The 23,441-nt window shown below is 42.7% G+C and overlaps 3 protein-coding genes across 4 annotated transcripts; all 3 read right to left on the bottom strand.

Moving 5' to 3' along the window:
• Positions 1–949: 949 nt before the first annotated feature.
• On the bottom strand, positions 950–6,865 carry atp6v0ca (ATPase H+ transporting V0 subunit ca). Its single transcript, XM_056406812.1, has 3 exons — positions 6,632–6,865; positions 2,764–2,947; positions 950–2,070 (listed from the first exon to the last, which is right to left on the bottom strand). The coding sequence occupies exons 1-3, from the start codon at positions 6,705–6,707 to the stop codon at positions 1,866–1,868; spliced, it is 465 nt and encodes a 154-aa protein (XP_056262787.1). The 5' UTR covers positions 6,708–6,865; the 3' UTR covers positions 950–1,865.
• Positions 6,866–9,402: 2,537 nt separating this feature from the next.
• Positions 9,403–14,085, bottom strand: ypel3 (yippee-like 3). Its single transcript, XM_056408166.1, has 5 exons — positions 13,729–14,085; positions 12,445–12,563; positions 12,160–12,203; positions 11,388–11,496; positions 9,403–10,512 (listed from the first exon to the last, which is right to left on the bottom strand). Exons 2-5 carry the CDS (start codon positions 12,559–12,561, stop codon positions 10,423–10,425), a joined length of 360 nt encoding a protein of 119 aa, XP_056264141.1. The 5' UTR covers positions 12,562–12,563; positions 13,729–14,085; the 3' UTR covers positions 9,403–10,422.
• Positions 14,086–15,515: 1,430 nt separating this feature from the next.
• Positions 15,516–23,410, bottom strand: gdpd3a (glycerophosphodiester phosphodiesterase domain containing 3a). Of its 2 annotated transcripts, XM_056408163.1 has the most exons (10): positions 21,647–23,410; positions 21,179–21,221; positions 20,246–20,381; positions 19,652–19,697; positions 19,378–19,496; positions 19,082–19,171; positions 18,035–18,168; positions 17,858–17,917; positions 17,557–17,608; positions 15,516–16,581 (listed from the first exon to the last, which is right to left on the bottom strand). In XM_056408163.1, the coding sequence occupies exons 1-10, from the start codon at positions 21,783–21,785 to the stop codon at positions 16,453–16,455; spliced, it is 948 nt and encodes a 315-aa protein (XP_056264138.1). In that variant the 5' UTR covers positions 21,786–23,410; the 3' UTR covers positions 15,516–16,452. The 2 variants fall into 2 exon arrangements, with proteins under 2 accessions (XP_056264138.1, XP_056264140.1); XM_056408165.1 differs by having other exon boundaries at positions 20,246–21,408; positions 21,647–21,660.
• Between the last annotated feature and the right edge of the window lie 31 nt (positions 23,411–23,441).

Raw genomic sequence — 23,441 nt, 5'->3', positions numbered from 1 at the left:
GTGGTGAGGTATTCAGCAGAGGAGACGATTATGTTATTTAACTAAAAGGTGAATAGCACAAAAAAAATATTTAAATATCAGTCGAAGTTTTGTATTATTGTTATTGCTTTGTTTTTATTGTCAGCAAAACAATGTACCAGTAGTAGAGTGTTATGTGTATTAAGTGGAGGATGAAAGTATTCAAAATTATACATTGCAGTATGTAACAATACCAAAAACTATTTTTTAAAATCTGAAACAATAGTAAGTTGCATCTATGAGCAACTGGTTTAGCTTGCTGTAAATGTCCTCCTGCAGACTGGCTGCCAAAAGACCCTGAAGCGAGGGACATTCTTTGTTTGTGCAAACATGTATTCAAAAAAGTATATTAAGCTAATAAGAGGTTTTAACCGTCTGATTGAACTTGCACATATATATATATATAATAGACAAATCGATGTCCTCCAATTCCAAGAGGGGAAATTATACACAAATTAAATGTTTATACATTTTTGGTTGTGCGCTGCTTGGAATGAAAAAAACACCTCAATTCATTATGCATCTTTTTATAGTTCTGATTTTGAACACTGCAGCATGGGCGAATTAACTTAAGATGAAGCAATCAACTCCCTTTGGCTCCCTAATCCGAATCATACCAACAGATGCTTTCATTCTAAATATTAAGAGAAGGATCTGAATCCCTTATTGACAAGTATGTTTTCACATACAAGGAACGTCATGGCGGGTTGTGCAACAAAAGATCATAACAACATTGAAGTCTTCAGGATGAATTGAATCATGTGTCATTATCTCTCACTTTTCATTTAGCCATCTATCAATTTATTGAAGATTGACCCAATTTCCACTTTGATGAAATGCTGACAGATGCTTGAGACTCTGAAAAGCCTAAAAGACATTGCGGCTGCAAGTTTAGTCAATGAGCACCAGAAGAAAAGACTCGACAATGATGTTCTGGAGGAGGTTGAGTTTTATTTGGAAATCTGACAGGCATGGCTGAACAGTGAGCTCTCACCTTTAACAGAACCAACAAACAAAAAAATAAAGACCGGAGCACTACAGGTAAACGATACTAGTGTTGGAGAAGGTCATATTAAACATAAAGACTTGCACACACATTTTTCACTCAGGTCATTCAGACACACACACACACACACCGTCAACTCCATGTCAACATGTGGACATCCTCCATTAATAATCAAACTACATCCAGAGGAATTCCAAGCACTTAGAACAATTACCAGCAGTGCAATGAATCTAACTATACACAGATAATTTATATATTTTATGTATATAGGGTTTTCAATAAACAGTATTCCATTTAGACAGTTTCATTAAGTCAAAATCTTCATAAATAGTGAATTCCGATTCCAAAAATGGTCCCCGAAAAGAACATGGGAAAATAAATTACTGGCGAGCGTGATTCTTCAGCCGTCTCCAAACGGAGAATGACGATCAAAATCTCCAACAGAAAACAGAACTCAAAAGAGGGGAATGAGCAGAGGGTTACACATTAATACACACTCACAGCACAGACTGATTACTACATTTACAGGAGGAGGAGGGACTCTGGTTCACTGTACAGGTTAAGATCAGACAACATATCAAGCAGACTGTCCACACATCATCCCACAACAACCAATACATCTTCATGCCCGTTCAGTACTCACAAGACCTGACACAACTGGATGGCTTTAAACAATATGGATAGATCACATTTACTGAGGACACAGCGGTCAAGTGGGCCGCTGACGTGTTTCTGTTGCCATCCCATCCTGTCAGACCCACGGGGTGTTATGGAAGTAGCTCTCCTAGCTGTTCTTGCTGCTTCGGTGTGGAATGAATGAGATTGTGTTTGATGCGGACATTTATTTTGTAGACAGGATGAGCGCCACGATGAGCCCGTAAAGCCCCAGCACCTCGGCGAAGATCAAGATCAGGATCATGCCCACGAAAAGCCGGGGCTGCTGGGCGGTGCCTCGCACTCCGGCGTCGCCCACGATGCCGATGGCGAACCCGGCCGCCAGACCGCTCAGGCCCACGCTCAGGCCCGCACCGAGGTGCAGGAAACTCCTGTTGAAAAGAAACAAAATGACACACGGTAAGTCCATCTGAAACATTAAATAATACTATAAAATAAATAGTTTGGATTAGGAATCGGCTCGACATTCAGGATCGTCCAAAACTTTTCTTCTTAACTCCTCAACGCAACCAAAGAAGTGACCCATGACCAGATTATCATAAAATATAAAAATGCAGCGTTATCCTGTCACCAATCGTGATTTAGTTCATAAACTTAAATGATGAAACCAGAGAAATGTAGAGAAACATTGGGCTTCATGCTTAGAGTGTTTTGCGTCACTAAACATAAAACAGTTTCAGTAAAACAAGTTCTGTCCGGTTAGCTCTTCACTACCTGCCCGCCTGGTAAAGGTCTCGGGGCAGAGGGTGTCGTAAGTGTGAAGATTGTAAAGCACTTTGAAAATGAAATAAAAAATGTCCCGCGAAGAAAGAAATCAAACATTTAGCAAAACAGATAAACGTCTTTGTCGGGTGGTTAAAAATAGCTTCAGGACGAGTTGACCCGTGAATCTATTTCGGTTACTTGATTATTTCTTCTATTGTGTTTGTAAGTTAAGGAGCTTGCCGTTTAAGTGCATGCGCTTCAACTCAACAGCGTACAAACTACGTAGCGCGAGCAGCAGAACACGATTAATGCAACGACAAACAGTTCTAATCGGCTCCTGCATCGGAGGTTCATCTTACTTGTAAAGGGTGATTTTCTCGGAGATGTTGTTTGCTATCAGCACGGCCACCACCAGCCCGTAGATGGCTATGATCCCAGCCATGACCACGGGGATGATGGACTTCATGATGAGCTCTGGCCGCATCACGGACATGGCGGCGATGCCTGTGCCGCTCTTCGCCGTGCCGTACGCTGCTCCTAATGCTGCGGGAGAGGAGAGACTTCCCGTTAACTCAACTGTTGATTCTTCACTTACAGACGACTCTTGAACAAACAAACAAAACAAATCAACACAGACAAGATATGGATTTGCTTAAGCACTTGCTTATGTGGGTGCGTTGACACTTTCGAGGGCGATGTGCTTATCGACTCACTATTGTGTGAATAGGCAACAGATAATTTTATAACATCGCCGTAGCAAACTACTCTTTTCCGTATATTATTCAGAGAAGATTTGATAATGGTTTTCTTATTCACTATGTTCTGCTCTTCTAAATTGCATAAAACTACAACATAACTGATCCGTCCCATTTTAAAAGCATCATGGGCCACTTGTGTACTGCCGGCTTCCTCACTGTGCTGCCCATAGATAATTGATAAGGATGGACATCACATGTCCAGGAGGTCTTCAGCATTACACAGATGTCTCCTAAACTGTGCTTGATTGAGCGGCCTTGAGTGTCACCTAAAGAAATCCTGGACTGTGAACAATCAAAATGTTGCGAAACATTAGCAGCACACAGATTTTACTGAAGTGTATAATATATTTCTGCTTCAAAGCGCTGAAGCCCGAATAACACTGCTGCCGAGGTGTTTCTTTGTGCCTTGATGTGTGAAGCATATGACTTAAAGCAGAGCTGTGATGTACAAGTATAACTGGGTTTTACATGTTCCCCTCAGATGACAGTACGATACTTTAAAAAATAATTGGGGATTTAACTAGATACATTGAAGCAACTGGGTGTCGGCCACATTAAAAGGCAATCCACATTAAACATAGTTTCTTGGTCAAATTCACAGTAGGGGCGAGATCCCCCTAGCGACGCTGGCACTCAGTGGCACCTCAGTGGCACCTCACTGGCAACTCACTGGCACCTCAGTGGCACCTCACTGGCAACTCACTGGCACCTCACTGGCACCTCAGTGGCAAGTCTGTGGCAAGTGCCACAGACTTGCATAGATAATGTATTTTTTTAGACTTACTTAAAATATGCAATACGATATTGCTGTACAATACTGCTGTACTATATTGAATATTGTTTTGCTACTACTACGTTTCACTTCGTAATATATAACACTTATATACCATGATATGTATAATGTACCCGCCTTTCTTTAATAATAAAAATATATAATTTTTTTTTACCATGTCATACTGTTATACCTCCATGAAATTCTCCTTTGAGGAGATGCCACTGTTAGTCTAAAGTTTAAGCACTGGCACTCAGTGACACTTGCCGGCACTTGCCATCAGTTGCCAGCAGTTGCCAGCAGTTGCCAGCAGATGCCACTACTAGTCAAAAAGTGCCACTACTAGTTAAAAGTGCCACTACTAGTTAAAGTGCCACTACTAGTCAAAAGTGCCAGCAGGCGGTGGGTCGGCCGCGGTGACGAGTCTGCGACGATTTAGTGACAAGCTTCACTGAAGTGCCGGACAGCGGAAGAAATCACTTTCATGATCACAAAATGGAGGAGCTGCGGTTTAGCTAGATAGATAGCTAAAATAGCTAGATACACAGATGGATGTGTGTATATATATATTAAAAAGACACTAATTAATATATATATATATATATATTAATTAGTGTCTTTTGTAGACACTACTGACAATATGCAATAAGATAGTGCTGTACATTACTGCTGTACTATATTTAATATTGTTTTGCTACTACTACGTTTCACTTCGTAATCTATTACACTTATATACCATGATATTGTAACGTCTCGGACGTTATGGCACTGATGACACGGAGACGGGACGACGTTATTAATCCTCCCTTTATTGGGCATCCACCAACACATACAGCGTGCTCCTCTCAGCTTAGCAGGTCGAAAGTCAACAACAACGGTTCCCGTCAACCACCCTTAACTCCCGTTTTCCGACAGGTTAACCCCGCCTCCCCTCTACTCCGCCAATCACAGGCACGCCCCCTCGACCAGCATGCACGGTGCCACACTTTGATTGACAGCCACTTCACAGGGTCGCTACAATATATTACGAAGTGAAACGTAGTAGAAGCAAAACAATATTAAATATAGTACAGCAGTAATGTACAGCACTATCGCATATTGTAAGTAAGTGTCTACAAAAAGACACTATATATATATATCCATCTGTGTATCTAGCTATTTTAGCTATCTATCTATCTATCTATCTAGCTAAACCGCAGCTCCTCCATTTTGTGATCATGAAAGTGATTTCTTCCGCTGTCCGGGCACTTCAGTGAAGCTTGTCACTAAATCGTCGCAGACTCGTCACTGCGGCCGACCCTCCGTCTGCTGGCACTTTTTAACTAGTAGTGGCACTTTTTGACTAGTAGTGGCATCTGCTGGCAACTGCTGGCAACTGATGGCAAGTGCCGGCAAGTGCCACTGAGTGCCAGTGCTTAAACTTTAGACTAACAGTGGCATCTCCTCAAAGGAGAATTTCATGGAGGTATAACAGTATGACATGGTAAAAAAAATAATTATATATTTATTATTATTAAAGAAAGGCGGGTACATTATACATATCATGGTATATAAGTGTTATATATTACGAAGTGAAACGTAGTAGTAGCAAAACAATATTCAATATAGTACAGCAGTATTGTACAGCAATATCGTATTGCATATTTTAAGTAAGTCTAAAAAAATACATTATCTATGCAAGTCTGTGGCACTTGCCACAGACTTGCCAGTGAGGTGCCAGTGAGGTGCCAGTGAGTTGCCAGTGAGGTGCCAGTGAGTTGTCGGTGCCAGTGATTGCACTCGCCCTCTCTCCAAATTCATTCCTAAATGTAGCTGGCCTCAACATTTAAAAACTGAAGTTTCATGCAATGTGCTTGACAGATTCTTTTTAATTTATGGGAGAGAGCTCTAGTATCGGGTTGGTACATATACAGGATTTATGCATTTTAAATGCATTGACTGCTAAAAGTTGTAGATGTACATCTCTAGATTTACAATCTTATACAAACTGAGAAAACTCTTTATTTTCCATGGTCAAACTCCACAAAGTGTCACCTGATGTCATAATAAAATCATCAATGATTTCCACATCATGGAGACAGGAGTCAGCAGAAATTGACATCCCGTGATTGACTGTAAATCCCCCCCAAAATACTTCTGTATAATGTTTTATGTCCTCGTTGACAACCTGGGTGTACTCCACCTCGAGTGAATGATGGATGAATGGATGGATGGATGGATGGCTTCCCCCCATTGACGTTTAGGCCTAGATGCTGGCCCTCCAGACTCAAAATTAAACCAGCGGGTAACATGCCTGGGACTAATCCCCAACGAGAATCGTATTCATCATATAATTCACGAGGATCTAGACCTCCCCGTGCTGTAAACCATGTTCATTATGACAGATTAAAGAAGCTCTGCTCGGTGCAGCTGCCACCTCAGAGGGTCTGCGTCACCAAGAAAGGCAGCATCACATTCCCGACATGATAGAACCAAGCTGGTCGAGGAGGCAGCGAGCGACGGCGTGACGTGGAAACCTTCCCCCGCCTCGGCCTCGCGTCCCTGGCAGGTGCGAGTGTGTGCGCGCGCGCGTGAACCGTGACCGACTCAGCGAACACCCCAACACCGTGTACCCGGAGACAGACCGATAATTCAACATCTGGCTGAGCTAGTTCGTCGTTGTATCGAGATGTCGGATGAAGGAGCTGGTGTAGTTACCGCTGAAGACCATGGCCGCAGAGGCTCCCATCACAGCGAAGAAAGGCGCGTACTCGGGGCTCTCCTCAGAAGACATTCTCGCACTTTTCTCGGGGCGACACAGCTACAAGGCAGCTATCTTCTTCCTTCTTTTATTTTGTAGGTTTCCTCCTTTTTGTCCGACTGTCAGCTCTGGATAGGTTAAAACGCTGAGAGGGGGGGGGCGACAACGTAATTTACAGCAGGAGCACCGGTGTAGAAGAGGAAAATGGCGATCCGGAAAAAGTCACATGACCAACCGACTCGGAACGATCCATTTGCTTGGACGCGGGGGTGCTAGACAACAAACAGGGTCGAGATTACTAACTATTGTTTTTTAACGCACCGTAAAGTTTATCATACAAGTTATTCTCAACTGATTGTACATTTTCTGAATGTTTGTACACATCAGTTTGTAACACTACAATATATTATGTGAGTATTGTGGACAGTGTGCATGCTATAATATGGTATGTTCTGCTGCAAGTATACTGACTGCAGTTGAAACGCTAGTTTATTACATGCTGGCGTATTAATTGTAGGTTTCAAGTAGATTGTAAAATCAACCATAAACACTGTGTTTGCTCTATAATTTATAAATACAACAACAAATAAACAATACTAATATAGAGACAGTAATACAGTGTCCATCATATCCAGGAGGCTATAGCCAGCAGTATGTTGTATAGGCCTATTTTGTACCATGTCCATAACCTGGCAAGGAGAGGTCATTTAAAATCAACATTAGACTTTCTTTAGGAGGCTAAATAAGACTGTCTTTATTGAGTGACCTGGAGACACATCCTGGACCTGCCTTTGTCAAGGTGACACTGTAAAATCTTATGTCAGCAATAAGAACATGTCAATGCATAATTCACATATGAACATTTTTCTTTTGGGCAGATTTTCTGTAAAGATTACATTTTCATTAACGACCTATTTTACCTTCTTTACACGGTTTAGTTTCCTAAAATGTGCTTTGCTCTCCCTCAGGGAGTCTTGAATGCTATACAAGTGTGTTATAGTTTTATATCTGAAGACCAGTTTTGGTCAAACATCTCAGGATATTTGTAATAGCTGTAAATAATCCATCTCCTTGAAAGTAAGCATGTACAGTTGGCTTTCCAGAATAAGAATGACATAATTAAATGTATTTATTGAGCACTTACTGTACCCAAAAGAATAACCAGGCTAAAAAACAGAAACAATACATATATTTTAAAACACCAGAGGAATAATCAAGAGATCAAACATTACATAATGTGACATCACTTATCCTCCAGAATATTACAACGGAAATGTGTAATTTTAACTTTAATACACACCACAACTGCATACTGAGGAACGGCCTGCAAAAGAGTATTCTCTGCATGAATAAATAATTTAATTAGAGCGCTGTCCTGCACCTGATGTCTGATCTTCAGCACCGCCACGTGTCCTGGAGCAAGGCACTAAATCCTCACCTGCTCAACCAAACATAATAAATGAATGTAGGACTAGTTTCAAAACAATTCATACATTGTGGCTCATAACCCTCATACAAGATTTATGATGAATTAATACATGCCCTTTGGAAATTCAAATTTACATTGATGATGAATAAGAATGTTTTTCTTTTGGCCCATTTGGCAAAAATCCAATATATTGCAGCATATGTTTATAGTATGTAGTAAGGTGAGTTTTAATGACACTTCAGCTCCAACTCCTTCACAGGGATTTCATGAATTATTTAAGATGAGGTCTCATCAACTTACATTCCGTATACTGGGGTTGAAAACATGGTCGCTACTTGGTTGACATGTAGCATGCAGTGTCTGCTGCACTGTAACATACTATTGAGGATTAGAGAAGAAAACTAAAAAAGAAACATCCCTCAGTGCTACTTGTATAAAGTTTATCTCTGCCTTTAGTACAATTGTGTCTTGATGTACTTAAATCTCACACACATGACTGTCAGCAGCCTCTCCACTGCATGCCATAAAGACATTCTTCGCTGTGGTCAGAGATCAATCATGTGACCTGGTCCTGCTCCAAGTTCAACAATCGGTTCCTGAGCGTAAGAGATTATGAATTTACTTTTGTTGGCAGAGTATATAGAATTACTTGTTTGCTTTGCTGCTAGTTTTAAAAACCTGAATCATTTTAACGTTGCAGCAAACAAACGGACGTGTGTTGCAATATGTGTTGTAAGCACACTCAACGCTCGATGTTGTGAAACATTACTTCTCTTTAAATGTGCTATCTGATTTACGGGCACTTTTAAAGAGACACGCCTTTTGGAAATCGACCTTCAGTGTTGTAACGCAGCCGAATGGAACCCTCAGGGTAACTAACACAGCAGTAGTATATACACATGAATGTATATTTACTACCAGGTACCAACATAGCATTAATCTAACAGTATTCACATCGCCATCTGCCGGCTGAGTTACTGCCTAGCATCCTGCTGGATTTCCTCCTCCCTGTAAATGTGAGCTCTATACATGCTTAACATGTTTTCATAATAAATTACAAACGGAAATTGTGACCTTCAGGACAGTTTGTTTCAACACCATAAAGGCACATGCATCCGCTAAAGCTAAAAAAATGAAAGAAGATGACGAAATCTCACATGTTGGAGCTTAGACATGCATGTTGTCTTGGTGTTAAATATTAACATTATCCTAATAATTAAAAGTATGCACGTGTGGGAATCAGGCACGATTACGTAACGTGTAATAAAGTATCGCAAGCAAAAGAAAACAGAACGCAGGTTAAAGACACTGTATTTTAATGAAAGATTAGGTTAAAATAATACACTTTTAATGAAAGAAGCAGACATAAAAAATACACCATAAATATGCTACATAATCCTAATCACACTTTGCGCTAACACGAGTAAATGGATCTGTAGGGGCGGCGCCGCGTTAGGCTACACACATGTAGGATAGATCTCATCAGCATCAAATAAAAGTGAAGGTATCCAAACTGAGCAGTGGAAACTCGAGGCGAGCCCCAGGCGAATGCTTCTCGACACCATCCAGCTAAAAGACATCTCAACGCACTCACACTAAAATGTATACCTACAAGCAGAAGACACTCATACCAGATTTAAGAAGTCCTGCAGGAGACCTTTGTGGGCTTTAACATCCTGATTGCTTTGAGCAAAATATGAACAAGTGTTCCAGATCTTTCCATAAAAAACATAGTCACTGATAAAAATAAAAAAATAAACCCCCCACTGCTTTAAGCATCCCCGCCATCACTCAAAAGTGATCTCCGGGTTAAACCGGATATACTCTACTCCGTTTGGGCCAGACATTTATAAATGTTCACCTTGAACTCAAAAGGAAAATCCCAAATACCGGCGTCTGATATGCAAGGTGGTCAGATTATTTGCCTTGCGGTAGCCTCGTCCCCACACGGCGAGACCGTTTAGCGCTCCTCACCCAAACACACGCTTTAAAATCCAACACGCACTCCTGCCCGTGTGACTACGTCTCCCAGCCGCTCACACACACACACAAACCCTGCACTCATTCAGTCCACGTCCCAGCACAACTAGCAACCTGGATAGCAAGATCAGCACATGTGTTGTCGCGGTCGCTGGAAAAAACACGAAGAGCAGAAAAAGATAAGGCGTCACATGCTATTCTTTGCGAAGCCGTACTAAGTGAAAGTGTGACACGGCGATGGCTCGTACGCGGGATGAGGAAGCTACACTGGAACCCTTTTAACATGAGGGGGATGCAACCTTTGAAAGAAAGTCATGAAGAAAGATGAAAACGTCCCTCTCAGTCCCAGCCGTTGTCCTTTATCATGTGGGACAGCTCGATGATGAACTTGCCCTCCTTGTACTTCTGACTCAGCTCAAAGGCTTGTTCCTGCAGGAGGGAAGTGCATACATGTTATCAAAGAGGAGATTGAAGTAGCTCCAAGCAGACTTTCACCAGACGCATGTACCATCCAGGACTAGGCTCATTAACGGACATGCAGACACTCAAAATGTGTCATTTACCACAACTATCGTACTTTTGTTTTTCCCTCCAAAGAAACATTTGAACTAATTAATGTTGATATATTTTAGGCTAAATTATGACTTGTTACACGCTACGGTTAAATAAATGAAGATATTTTTATTACAAAACATTGTAAAATATTAATAATATTTAAAAAAATAGTCACAAGTTGTGGTAATGCGAGCTTCACTTTCGAAACTACCGATTATTAATAACCTATTTCTCCATGGAAATAATAAAAAGAAACTATGTCATCTTCAGCAACATCATTTGTTGTGGGTTAAAAGGAGACATGGTAGCTTCTGGCTCTACATGTTTACACAGCCGGGTTACAGCGGCTACAAAGACACCACGAGGGGACCACGAGAAAGGTGATTGGTCAGCTTGATCTGCCTTTGTTTTCCCCCACGAGGCATTGTGTGTGCGTGTGCGTGTGTGTGTGTATGTGTGCGGGTGTAGATAAGCTTCTGCTTTTCAGTAACACATTAAGTAAAACCACTGCAAACCTTGTTTGCCTCCTTCATAAAAGTTACCACGAACACATGATACAAATCCCCCCCCCCCCCACCCCGAGGGAATAAAAGTAAAGCAGGGCTCAGATCGGATCTCTTGTGCTCCTCCTGCTAATGTTACTGGGGAGCCATAAACAGGTGAAATCTGATGCTAAACTGTAAATCAAAAACCGACATCAGCACAAACATGTAAACACGCCTGCACTTTGTTCACATGGACACACTCACATATTTCCAGCCCAGCGTGGTGTGACAGTTTTCACAGTAGATGTCGGCGACCGCGTGGAGCCCTGTGAGCAGCAGCCTCTCCTCCGCTGGACCACAGCCGACGTTCACTCTGAGAAACAAACGCAGTGTTGTCAAACCGCATCTCCTCTCCGACTCGCAGTAATTGAACTACTCTCGTTGACATTTTACTAGCCTGACCTACTGTCCTAAATTGCTTTTTTAAAGAAGAAAGAAAAAGAGAGACTGCGGTTCATGTAACGGTCACGAGGCTGAACAGAGCTCCACTAAAACAGGGCATCAGCATCGGTTTGATTTAAAACTTTAGAATTAGATTAAGCGAGTTATTTATGAGTCTCCCGTTTCAGGGCGAGAGCCTGAGTACTTCTGACCCACAAACCCAGAAATAGCGCGACTAAAGTGAACGTCAAGGTTCGAGAAACAATCTAATTATCTGTTGGCAATGTGGTTTGTGCAAACATGTCTGATACTGGGACTTTGTTTTCATGGACAACTCGACTATCGAAATGATACACTGGGAAAACAAGATCACACATCCACAAACTGATTTGTTTCTCTGACTCACTAAAGTATTTCTTTACAAACACTGATCTGAAAAAGATTTGATATGGTGCTAAATAGAAAGCAATAATAAAAGAAAGTACATTTTAAAACTGAAGTCACCGTTTACCCCTCTACACATCGACTATGGAGATAAAAATACGATTGGAAACATTGTGCCAGCGTTTCGTAATATTAAAAACTAAATACTCACACAGAGTTGAAGAGGTAGGCTCGGCCTTGACTGCCTTGGAAAGACTAAGAGACGTGGATGAAAAGTAAAATGAGGAGAGTTAATCATGTGTCCACTGTGGATCAAACGCAACACAAAATCATAAAAAAAAATCGTCTGCCAACTTTAAGAAGGAGATTTCTCTTTGTATTAAGTCCATCCAGTTTTTCCAGTCTTCCTACTTCATAAACTATGTGAGCGTCACGGAGTGACATTACGTGCCACCTGAAATGATGATCCACGACAAAAGAGAGGCGGCATACCGACCTTGGAGATGAGATCATCATGGTTTGCCAGATGGGCGCGACAGTGCACACAGCTGTAGCGACGGTGGCAGGAGTCCAGATAGGCCTGGAACGTCTTGGCCTTCGTCAGCTTCACCATGTCTGAGGGAGCAGAAAACCAGATGGGAGTTAGTGTCTCCTAAGACACAACTGGTGTAACCGTACATGCAAATTCAAGATTCTCTGTTTCGGAGGGGAAGTGAACGATGTTCCACACGGACAGGTTTTACATCAGCTGTAAACACATCTAATAATAACAACGCTGAAAGGCTTTCCCCAAACATAACCCGACCTGTTAATAAACGTTTTGTGATGCTGAATCTGACTACTTTCAGTTTGACAATCAATCTCTTATTCCAAATATTTACCAAGAACTTGCTGGTTGCAACTTTACAAATACTTTGCTGGCTTTTGTCCTTTTTTTATAGGATAATGTAAAGTGAAATGGGTATTAGTAAAAGACATACAACTCTGGGCTCAGGCACCGTTATCTCTTTATTGACCAAATTAAGACTAAAAATGCCAAACTAAACAAAGGATAAAAAGTTAGGCAGCAAGGTTAGTCTAAAGTATTATTTTGACATAGCAAGTCCAAGTTCGTAAATCAAAATATTAAGATTTACAACCTCATAACTTTGACTTTCTATCTCATAATTGTGACCGTTTCATAACATTGTGATTATTTCTGTTAATCATATGAACATTTCATATATATTTATATCTGCAGACATTTCCATCTATTTGAATAATCTTTATTCGCTCAGTATATTTATATAATTTGTACTAAATCTACAAGAATGTACAAGTAGAAATACAGCTTAAATCAAGGACACGCAAGCTGAAGACAGTTGGTAAAAATAAACCTGTTATGCAAGAAGGTGGAACCAAATAAATAGGTGTAACGTCATATAAAAATACCTAAATTACTCTCGTAAATAATGTCGCCTGTCTTCTTGAGGCCAGTGTGCAGAGACGGAGGTCTAAAAACAACAACAGTTACCCGAGGAAATCACAGCTGCGGCGGCCAGCTTCCTGCTCGAGAATAGTTCGCACAGACGCTCCTCGCCTCATGCGATGCAACCAGACAGCTTAACCCTCAACATAAGCCCCGTGCGCCCTGCTGCTCCCCACTGGCGGCCGTCTGCCACACGCGGCTAAAGATACACATCGGCCACCTAGCTTGCGCGCGAGCTAGCTGGCTGGCTCGCGCATTACAGCAGCTCAGATGCGCATTGCAGGAAATCCTCGGCGTGTCCCGTCGACTCACCTGTAGAAAGCTCCTCGCGCTCTACACGGCGGACCGATATGAGCGACAGCTGAAAACCATCTAATGAAAGCGGGTCGTGTGCGGGTCGGCTCGGTCCGACGGTGGGCCACGCGCTTGTCGACTCGGACAAAGACAACACGGCCAGCCTCCCCACCCCCTCCTCGTTGTTGCAGCGGAGCTCGTTTTCCCCGCGTCTCTCTCCCTTTGAATCCGGAGTCGCTTTTCAGAGTTCCTCCGCGGTCTCGGGTTGAAAACGGGAGCCGAAGTGCGACGATGCTGGCGGGCTGGCGGGAGGACGGCGCGGCGCGGCCACGACTGCAGGGGAAATAAAATGTGGTTTGTTTATGAAAACGCGCAGAGGAGGAAGTCTGAAGAGGGCAAAACAGATCCCCGTCGACCAATGGGAGGCGGCGGGTGACGTCTGAGAATCTGGGTCAACCAATCAGATCCGACTTCACATGAGCCCTTTATGGCTATGGGTGTGATTGTTGTTATGCTATTAGTGGGTTATCGCATCCTGCTGGTGGATTTAGGATAAAAGTCCTTCAGGCTGGCTGCAAACGGGTCAAACTTACACAACGTGCGGAACATGTGTTTTCAGTTGTGTGATGGGACCCAGGAAAGGGGTTTCTAACCTTCTAACGACAGGAGAGGGGCTCTGTTTTAAGGATCTCTTGATTTATTTGCATATAGCTGTGGTCGTGTGTAAATGTGGAGCCTCGATGTTGTATGCAGGCCAGCTGCGAGGAGGTACACGTTACCTCAGCACAGCACCATCACGCCTGAGACATTTATTAACACCTAAACACACTGCAATTAATTATAAATATCCAACAATATTTAGACAAACACAACATATTTAAATTTTGCGATTTCATTTGTAGATATTTTTTTTTTAGGATTTATTGAATATCTAATAGTTGCAGATTCATTTTTCTGACAAATGACTAAGCAATTAATTGATAAAAGTTGATCAAATAAATAAAAGTGAGCTCTGTTGAAAAGCCGTCCCTGTAAGGTTTGATGTATTTTGCCTAGAACACTATTTTAAAGGTATTTAGTTCCAACATGTGTAATATATAGATCTAAGCTGCTATAAATTGCTGTTTGTTCATGGTTTTCTGTTTGCAAATGCTGTTTATATATATTTGTACAGTTCCACTGTTGACCATATCTGCACTGAATTTCTTATTTATGGTATACTGCTTCTTTGCACTCTCTGGTCAGATATAAAACTACATTTCGTTGCCCCAGTGCAATAAAGTTGAATCTGAATCTGATCCAAACCACATTTAATAACGACACAGATATTACTGGTGGAAAGCCATGTGTCTTGAACTGTCGCTGCATACCTGGTTGTGCATTATTTCTCTTCTGGGTCACTTATTTAAACCGGTGCTCTTTGCATTTATTGTATTAAAGACTTCAGTCTGCACTGATCCACGAATAAGCCATTAGCTCACTTGTCAAACTGCAAAGCACAGCCAAGCAGGTTTAGAAAAATGCAGCCTTTGTTTCCCCACTTGACTGGTTGTTTATTCTCACAGCGGTGTGGCCGGACTTTGACCGTAGCCTGGGAAAATGAGGACACAGGTGAAGCTAACTGCACGTATAAACCCTGTGTTGATGTGTGCCTGTACAGTGGCTGTATTAAACACTACATTAATGACACTGCTCACCTATATGGATTTATTTGTAGAACCAAGGAAGTATAGATTTTCTTTGCTTTAATTTCCAGCTTGTTCGTGGTATTTTCCTCTTCCACAAAATGGATATAAAAGCATGAATCCAAGTGAAAAATATTTAATTTCTAAAGTCGAGCACTTATTAAAACCAATTAAAATATGCCAGAAAATCACATCCAAAACAGTCTAAACAAAGTCACGCTGTCTCTCTCATCAGGATAAATGGGATGTCAAAACATGGAGCAGCTGGTTAAATATTCACTTCAAGTAACAAACCGATTTACTTAAATAAAACAAAACTCCATACTCCCAACAAACATGAATGCCACCAAGATCTCTCTCTCTCTCTCTAAAACCCTACACCCGACACAACCAGTCAGCTACCATATCATTTCATTCATAAACACAGAGGAAAAAATCATAAACCTCTCAGTCACAGAGTAGAAAAGGGGATTCTAAAGTTCTTCTTCTTCTACTTCTTCGCATATCCATATGTGTGCATATGCACATATACCTATATGCATACATATATTTCCCCTTTTCAACATAAAAAAGAAAAGAAAAGTATTTATTCATGTATTCCTCAATCTCCTCCCCCACATGCACATTCGTCGAGTCGCTCTTACACACACACACACACACACACACACATACACAACGCACTTTCACACATGCACAGACACACATACGAAACATAAACTAACATAAAGATTGTCTAACTGTCTGTCTGTTTTTTTATCGATGTGCACTAATTAAAGGGAAAGATTCCTCCCGACAGCGTTGCCGTGGACTCGCGGCTGTGTTGGCCAACTGAGGCTGGAGGCCGGCGGAGAGGAACAGACAGCAGATCATCTGCTGAAGAGCTGCATGACCGTTTGGTTCCCGCAGACCGACAACTCCTCGACTGATCTCGTCACAGAGGAGGAAATAATCCTCACACTTCTTGTATTTACTTCTCTTTCACAGTCTTTACTTTACACAATCGTCCTCAGAAAGCTGCAGTGATTGTCTGCTGTTGCGATGTGAGGCGTGTTTGGGTTCAATCCCGACTCGGGCTTCTGCAGAGGTAGCGGGACAGAAGAGTCGGGTAGTCGCTCATCACCCCGGTGGCCCCGACTTCAAACGCAGCCTTTATGTCGTCGTCTTTATTGCACACAAACAAATGCACCTGCAGTTAAAGAGAAACGAGTCCATCACAATGAAGAAGAAACACGCGTAAAATAGTGTTTACCGCCTTATCAAATAGTGAGTCAAGCTGATGAGAACAAAACAACAAGGGTGGAAGTTAAATTCAGATCGAGTCCAGTTCTCCGTCATCCGTCCTGCAGTTCTGAGCTACGGTACGTGACTTGAAAATCACTAAAAACAAAAACCCTGCTGTCCGGAATCTGACGGCGAGCAGTTGTCTCAGTTGTGACAGACGAAAAAAAGCCGACATCAGCTTAAAGTGAGCCCTCGGAGCATCACTGGTTCACGCTGCAGTGAGGACAAGTAACGGATGCAGCATTGAGATCTTCTTTGCGGAGTACTGGTACAAACATATATTGTAGGCTTCTTTCCTATCATGATGTATCACAGATGATTGGCTCACAGGGTTTTACTGAAAAAGCTTTATCTCCAGTTCCCTTTGTTCCGATAACATTCACACGAGCCCACGTTCTCCCGGTGTGGTTCTCCGCCGGAGGAAATCTGACCCCTCAGTTTTAATGCGGTTGACAAGGGGACGAGCTTTTCTTAGTCACCACCTCAGAATCCCTCTGAAGTATTCAAATGCGTTGAGGCCCTCAGCAGCTGACAGGACTGTGACGTATGAATTAATTTGTTATGCTCAAACTAGTCAGTGACCTCTCGTGACCTCAGCCCAGCAGAGAGGAGTCCCATCAGGACAGAGATGATGCACCTGGCTGTTCCTCCTGGAACACTGACCTTTGATGTTCAATAAACAGCCCTATATGGAAAACTCAGAAAGCTGTCGGGAGTATTTCTGGTTCAACGTCGGACTGCTAAAGTCAGATTATTAATTATCTATATGGTGTTGCCCATTCTTATCTCAATCGTGTTCGTACGTTAGGTTCTCGTCTTCTATCCATTCCTCATGCACCTAAACATCGTCAACTCTGCGTCAACGTTTGTACTTTCATACCTGAATTCCCCGAGCTGCCAGGTGGTTGAACAGACTCTTCCTCATTGTTACTCTGGAATGACAGCAGAGAAAAATACTTATATTTATGTATATATATATATATATATTTTTTACAACAATAAAAGTAAAACATTCTCCAAAATTGGCAGTGAAATAAAGATTTGTGTACTCCAACATGGGATTCTGCATTAAAGCGTCACACTTGTCTCAGCGGTGCTTCAAATTATTTTTCTCTGACGTGGTTGCTGACGACCATTCTTGAGTTCTACATCAAAACAAATTCTCAGGAAATGTGACTCGCCTTTCTATCAAAGAGATGACCAGCTTGTTCCTCAGGATGCGCTTCTCAGAAATGAACGTCCTTGAGTACAAAGAGAGAGAGAGAAACAAACCATTTGTACCAGGACACATTAATCTCTCATCAAACATCCTTATCAAGCTCAGGCAGCGGGCGAGGGTTTCCTGTGTGATGACACACCTGTTGATGATGCGCGGCAGGTAGAACTGCAGTAAGCTCTCTCCCAGCGGCAGGAAGGGCAGCAGGCCGCTGTAGAAGAGCAGCAGCAGCAGCAGGCCTCGGCTCTCCGAGAAGCTGTACGGCATGGAGCCGTTCTACCGAGAAGCAGAGAGACAGGCGGGGTGCTGACACTGATGCAAACACAGTCCTCTCTTTAAAAACAAGCAGTCACAATATCAACTAGAATGGGCACTCGGTAGAGCGCATACCTTCGCATATCACAAGATTGGGCATTGAATTATGAACATTTTGGCATTAGTTGCATGCCAATTGGACAAAAATGTATCGTGCTATGGTAAAAAAAGAGTTTGACCTTTCCATGACCTTGACCTTGACCTTTGACCCGATTGATCCCAAAATCTAATCAAATGGTCCCCGGATAATAATCAATCATCCCACCAAATTTCATGCGATTCAAGAACATTTTGACCTGTTCATGACCTTTGACCTTGACCTTTGACCCGATCGATCCCAAAATCTAGTCAACTGGTCCCCGGATAATAAACAATCATCCCACCAAATTTCATGCGATTCGGTTCAATACTTTTTGAGTTCTGCGAAAGATTTTGACCTGTTCATGACCTTTGACCTTTGACCCGATCGATCCCAAAATCTAATCAACTGGTCCCCGGATAATAAACAATCATTCCACCAAATTTCATGCGATTCGGTTCAATACTTTTTGAGTTCTGCGAAAGATTTTGACCTGTTCATGACCTTTGACCTTTGACCTTTGACCCGATCGATCCCAAAATCTAATCAACTGGTCCCCGGATAATAAACAATCATCCCACCAAATTTCATGCGATTCGGTTCAATACTTTTTGAGTTTTGCGAATAACACGCATACAAATAAATAAATAAATAAATAAATACACGGCGATCAAAACATAACCTTCCGGCATTTTCAATGCGAAGGTAACAAAGGCGAAAGAGAACAGAAATGGGATGTTGGCTGTGAATTGAGGCCGCACAAGTAACTTTGCCTCCCCCTGGTGGACTATGTACCGTTCTGCGGCATTCCTTCAGGATCCTGGACCTCACCGAGGCCCAGACGGTGATGTCCTCTCTGTTGTAGCGTCTCACCAAGTCAGACACCTGGGGGGGAGGGGAGAGTGAGACATGATGGTGGATCAGAGTGAGACATGTTGATGTGCTCACAACCAGAATGTGTGGACTTTATAAGAGACCACTTGTAGTTGCCGAGCGTCACAAAAGCATGGTTTCATTATCATATTGTGGAGATTCTTTTACATAGTTGGGAACGTGCTGAAACTGCTTCCCTTTCCTTCGGTTTACCGCACCTTTTCCATCAGCTGGATGTTGTTCTCTTTGATCTCGACGCTGACGGGCGTCTCAGGGAACTTCCTGAACACGTCCTCCAGCAGAGCAAACTTCCTGTCTGCACCGCTGCTGTAGCGACCTGGAGGAGGGGCGTGTGACAGCTAAGGTGAGCATGCACACACACACACACACACACACACACACAAAAGGTACACACACGCCTCCTGTCCTACTTCTTCCCTTAAGGTCTTTTCGTTAATGATTGGGAAGAAGAGAATGTGAGGAGGAACTCACCTGCATAAAAGGTCACCTCCAGTCTCTCTTTGTACAGAGGCAAATCCTAAAAGAGTTGATAAGCAGATGGAAAGAGAATGTTGTATTATAAAGTTATTCTTTTATAACATTAATTGTGATTACCATGAGATACAAATGTTCATCCTCATGGAGGCATTCTTGGTGTAATGTAGAGGAGTTGCTGCAGGTGATATTTAGATGGATTCACCTGAAGGGATTTCAGTAATGAATTGACCATTTACTCTGTTTCAGAGGGACATAAATGATAATATATCTACACATATACAGATATTTTCGTGTTGTTTTGACCTCTCGTCCACATGCTAATATCTGTGTATGTGGAGACAGGGCCTACATGTCTATTATCAAAGAGCATGTTGTGTGAAACGTGGCTCCAAAGCATCGTAGGGGAGTTTAAAGTGAATGTTTCAACTTGAAACATATTTATTTGATATGTAAATGCTAATAATTCATGTTATATATGAGACCCTGGTCCCCCTGCCACTTGCCGTTTGGCCTCAGCAGGAGCTTCGGCCTCAGCTCGACCTTGTGACCTTTGTCCTAACAACAGCACCGTAGGATCCAGCCTCTCACCTGGAGGTTGAGTGAGGAGATGGTGACGTCGAGGCCGGTCTGCCTCAGCAGATTCTCATCATGTGACACCACCACATGTCCATCACGGGTTAAGTGACAGTCCATCTCCAGCATCTGTGTGCCCTGCTCCACCGCACTGGAGAAGATGGAGGAAGACATGCATTTGTTCCTCGTACTGTGAGCTTCTGTTGACTTCTGCCCCTCCAGCTCTCTGAACTTTGAGACGGGCATCTCCCAAAATACTGTCACGGCTTGTCATCATAAACAATTAATATACTGTAGCAAACAAAGGACTGTTATTTTATAGCGTACATCCTGGAATGCAGCCCCAACATCCAGCATCTTTGACACCTTAAATACTCTAATTTATATTTTAGCAGTAAAAGTATATTTATGCAGATATATTTCTAAAAGATGTTGTCATATTGTATTAGACAGCAAACAAGGCAAGTGGAAAGATGCTAAATGTAAGTTCCCTATTCATTCTCCTGCAAGTCATTTTATAAACATGGATACTCGCTCAGTCTCTGCCTTATTGGACCGAAAAGATGGAATCAGAGTGAATTATTAAAGCTGGTGTTATTACAGTTTCCATGTGTATCTCAGTCGATTCAATATGTTTTATTCGCGTGAACAAGGACAATACTGACAAAAACGTCAAGTAACATTATAACGAGAAATAACAATGTACGTTTGTCCGTCCCACTAAGAGCCGGCTTCTGCTCAAGGTTTCAACCCATTAAACAGGATGTTTCCCCCCCGATAAGTAAATAATTGACATAAAGGAAGTCTGCCCCACATTTAAACCAGCCTGTGAGCATTAAGGGCAACTTGGCGTTCCTCGTCTGGTGCTGCTCGTGGGGGGCTGTTGGGTCTCCTGGAGTTATAGAGACCTGCTCCACATGAGAAGTGTGTGTTTGGTTCGGTACTCACTGAGTGAACGCCTCCATCGTGCTCTCTAGCCTCTCTCCACATCCTGATATCAAACAGAGGAGAAAGGGCTGAGGCACCAATCCCAAAGATCAGTCGAAGAAACACACTTTGCTCCTTTCGGAGAATACTGCATCGCTGTCTCTACTGTAGGTGAGGAGGACACACACTCACCTACATACTCACATACTGTGAGTTCATCAGTGTTGAAGAGATCTCAGATATCACTGAAACTATGCCAGATATTTCACGAGCCAGAGTTATAAAGTTTGCAATCAGTGTCGTTTTGGTTTTATCTTTAAATCTTCGCTTGAGCTTTTTTGCTCCTTGTTGATTACATTACAGAGAAGAAAAATCTCCATCAAACAAACATTTGTTTTTAAAGTTAATTAAGATTGACAGCCTTTCCACCTTCACCTCTTCGTCCGAAACGAGCGCTTTAACCCCGGGTGTGTGCGACAGGTGAGTTACCTCCTCTGTGTGAGACGTGTGTGCAGTAGAAAGCGGAGCGTTTCTTCCTGTGGAGAATGTGTGGGTTCTTCAGCAGGTACACGGAGCTGAGAGTGTATCCACCCAGAAGCGGCAGGATGAAGTACAGGGAGCTGATCATCCTGCACACTCGTCTGTGCACGACCTCGCTCGCAGGACGTGGGACAGAAGAGCTGCAACGATCCCCCTCCGAGAGCACAGATCAAACCGCTTCACCGAGGACAAGCTGCTCTCCGTCTTGCTTGGAAGATAAGAAACTCGCAAAAACTGGACCGACCGGAAGAGTGCAGAAGACCGTCACCGTCTTGCACAACGTCGAAACCGTGAGAATCGTAAAGATATGTTAATAACCCACCAGCTCATAACCCAGAGCTCACCTCTCCCCTGCCTGTGGCAATGCGTTCTGTAAAGAATACCATTCTTTACAGTGGTTTTGTGCAGCTGGGTCACTGGTGTGTGTCACACCTGGGCACCTGGGATTGACTTCATGATGCCTCATTGTTTGCAGTGTGAGGTTGGCCATCTGTGCTGCAATCATGACAGTAACTAACATCGGAGGGTAAATAAGCAGCTGTGGGCTATTTGCCCGTTTCCAGATTGAATGTGATCATCTTAATATGTGCATTAACATAGTTTGCAGCTGATGTTTAGGAAAGACCCCAAGGCCACATCCTGGAGTGCTGCCTGTGTATATTTGACAAAGGAGAGGTGGTGTGTGGAGATATGTGGACTCAACGCTGATCCACGAGGACCCAAATATATGAACACAATTACACGTTCTGGCTATACATACAGCACGCAGTCGGCAGAGTGAAGTGCTGCTTTGTTCCGGTTCAATAGCAAAGCTGGACAAACAATGGACCCCCCGCTCTGAATGCAACAACAAGCCTGGGTTTCACCAGAAGCGAGAACAATATTCACACAACAGTTCAGTGAAGCTCCTCTTTGTCAGTCCTGGTCAAGCGAGGTCATTTCGACAAATCATGCTCCACGTTAGCCGGCTTGTATTACTTATAATGCTTAAATAGCAACTAGAGATCCTGGGAACGTCAGGGTCGGCCGGGCGTAGCCGTGCTCAGACATGTCGTGTTCAGGAAGGTGGGAAAGCTGCACAGCTGGAAGAGCAAGTTGGCTTTCACATGAGATGCAGTTATATAATTATTTATTTATTCATTTATCACACGACGGTCTTGAAGTTCTGGTTCAGACTGCTCCGCTCGGAGATGAGTCTGATACAAGTGTCACACATTAGGGCCATGTCTCCATGGTTATAATTGTCCATGGCAACACCAGCTGAACAGCGTTTCCACAGCAACAATCAGTGACAGCGGCTCCAAAGCTCTGCTGCATGTTTTTCTTTTGTTACACTTTTTACTGATTTATTCTTTCTTCTTCCCCATTAATGTGTCTTTGTAACTTTTTCAAGACGAACGCTGTAGTGACCCGGGGCGGGTTTGTACACATGTGTACGGGGAGGCCCACGAATAGACAGCCAGACAGGTGTCTTGTGATGGACGATGTGAAGATGCACACCGTCAAACGATTAAAATCAAAAAATTGATTACAATGTTAAGATGTAGAACGTGATTTATGGTTTTTTTCCCTCTATAATTTGACTTTAAGTCCCTTAATGCAAAGGTTCTCATAGTAGCAAGCCAACCACCCATCTGAAGTCTGACCATTGGTTTGCTCTATAGGCTGCAGGAGTTCAGCCTGAAATGGTGCTGAAAACAAGTAGAAAGGAAAAGAACACAAAACCAAACAAAAAACAAAACAT

Source organism: Pseudoliparis swirei, chromosome 23, assembly GCF_029220125.1.
Source record: "Pseudoliparis swirei isolate HS2019 ecotype Mariana Trench chromosome 23, NWPU_hadal_v1, whole genome shotgun sequence".
NCBI classification, from domain to species: Eukaryota; Metazoa; Chordata; class Actinopteri; order Perciformes; family Liparidae; genus Pseudoliparis; species Pseudoliparis swirei.
This window is presented reverse-complemented; position numbering and strand designations above follow the sequence as displayed.

What these genes read in the sequence shown, in the direction of transcription:
- gdpd3a (XM_056408163.1), bottom strand. Translation starts at nt 21,785, where the DNA reads ATGATCAGCTCCCTGTACTTCATCCTGCCGCTTCTGGGTGGATACACT. An exon ending in TGAAGGAATGCCGCAGAACG is followed by an intron (nt 18,169 to 19,081) that starts GTACATAGTCCA and finishes GCTTCTCGGTAG; the next exon opens with AACGGCTCCATGCCGTACAG. An exon ending in CTGCCGCGCATCATCAACAG is followed by an intron (nt 17,918 to 18,034) that starts GTGTGTCATCAC and finishes TTTGTACTCAAG; the next exon opens with GACGTTCATTTCTGAGAAGC.
- atp6v0ca (XM_056406812.1), bottom strand. Translation starts at nt 6,707, where the DNA reads ATGTCTTCTGAGGAGAGCCCCGAGTACGCGCCTTTCTTCGCTGTGATG. An exon ending in TGCGGCCATGGTCTTCAGCG is followed by an intron (nt 2,948 to 6,631) that starts GTAACTACACCA and finishes CCTCTCCCGCAG; the next exon opens with CATTAGGAGCAGCGTACGGC. An exon ending in GAGAAAATCACCCTTTACAA is followed by an intron (nt 2,071 to 2,763) that starts GTAAGATGAACC and finishes TCTTTTCAACAG; the next exon opens with GAGTTTCCTGCACCTCGGTG.
- ypel3 (XM_056408166.1), bottom strand. Translation starts at nt 12,561, where the DNA reads ATGGTGAAGCTGACGAAGGCCAAGACGTTCCAGGCCTATCTGGACTCC. An exon ending in GCCTACCTCTTCAACTCTGT is followed by an intron (nt 11,497 to 12,159) that starts GTGAGTATTTAG and finishes TTTGTTTCTCAG; the next exon opens with AGTGAACGTCGGCTGTGGTC. An exon ending in CCACGCTGGGCTGGAAATAT is followed by an intron (nt 10,513 to 11,387) that starts GTGAGTGTGTCC and finishes TCCCTCCTGCAG; the next exon opens with GAACAAGCCTTTGAGCTGAG.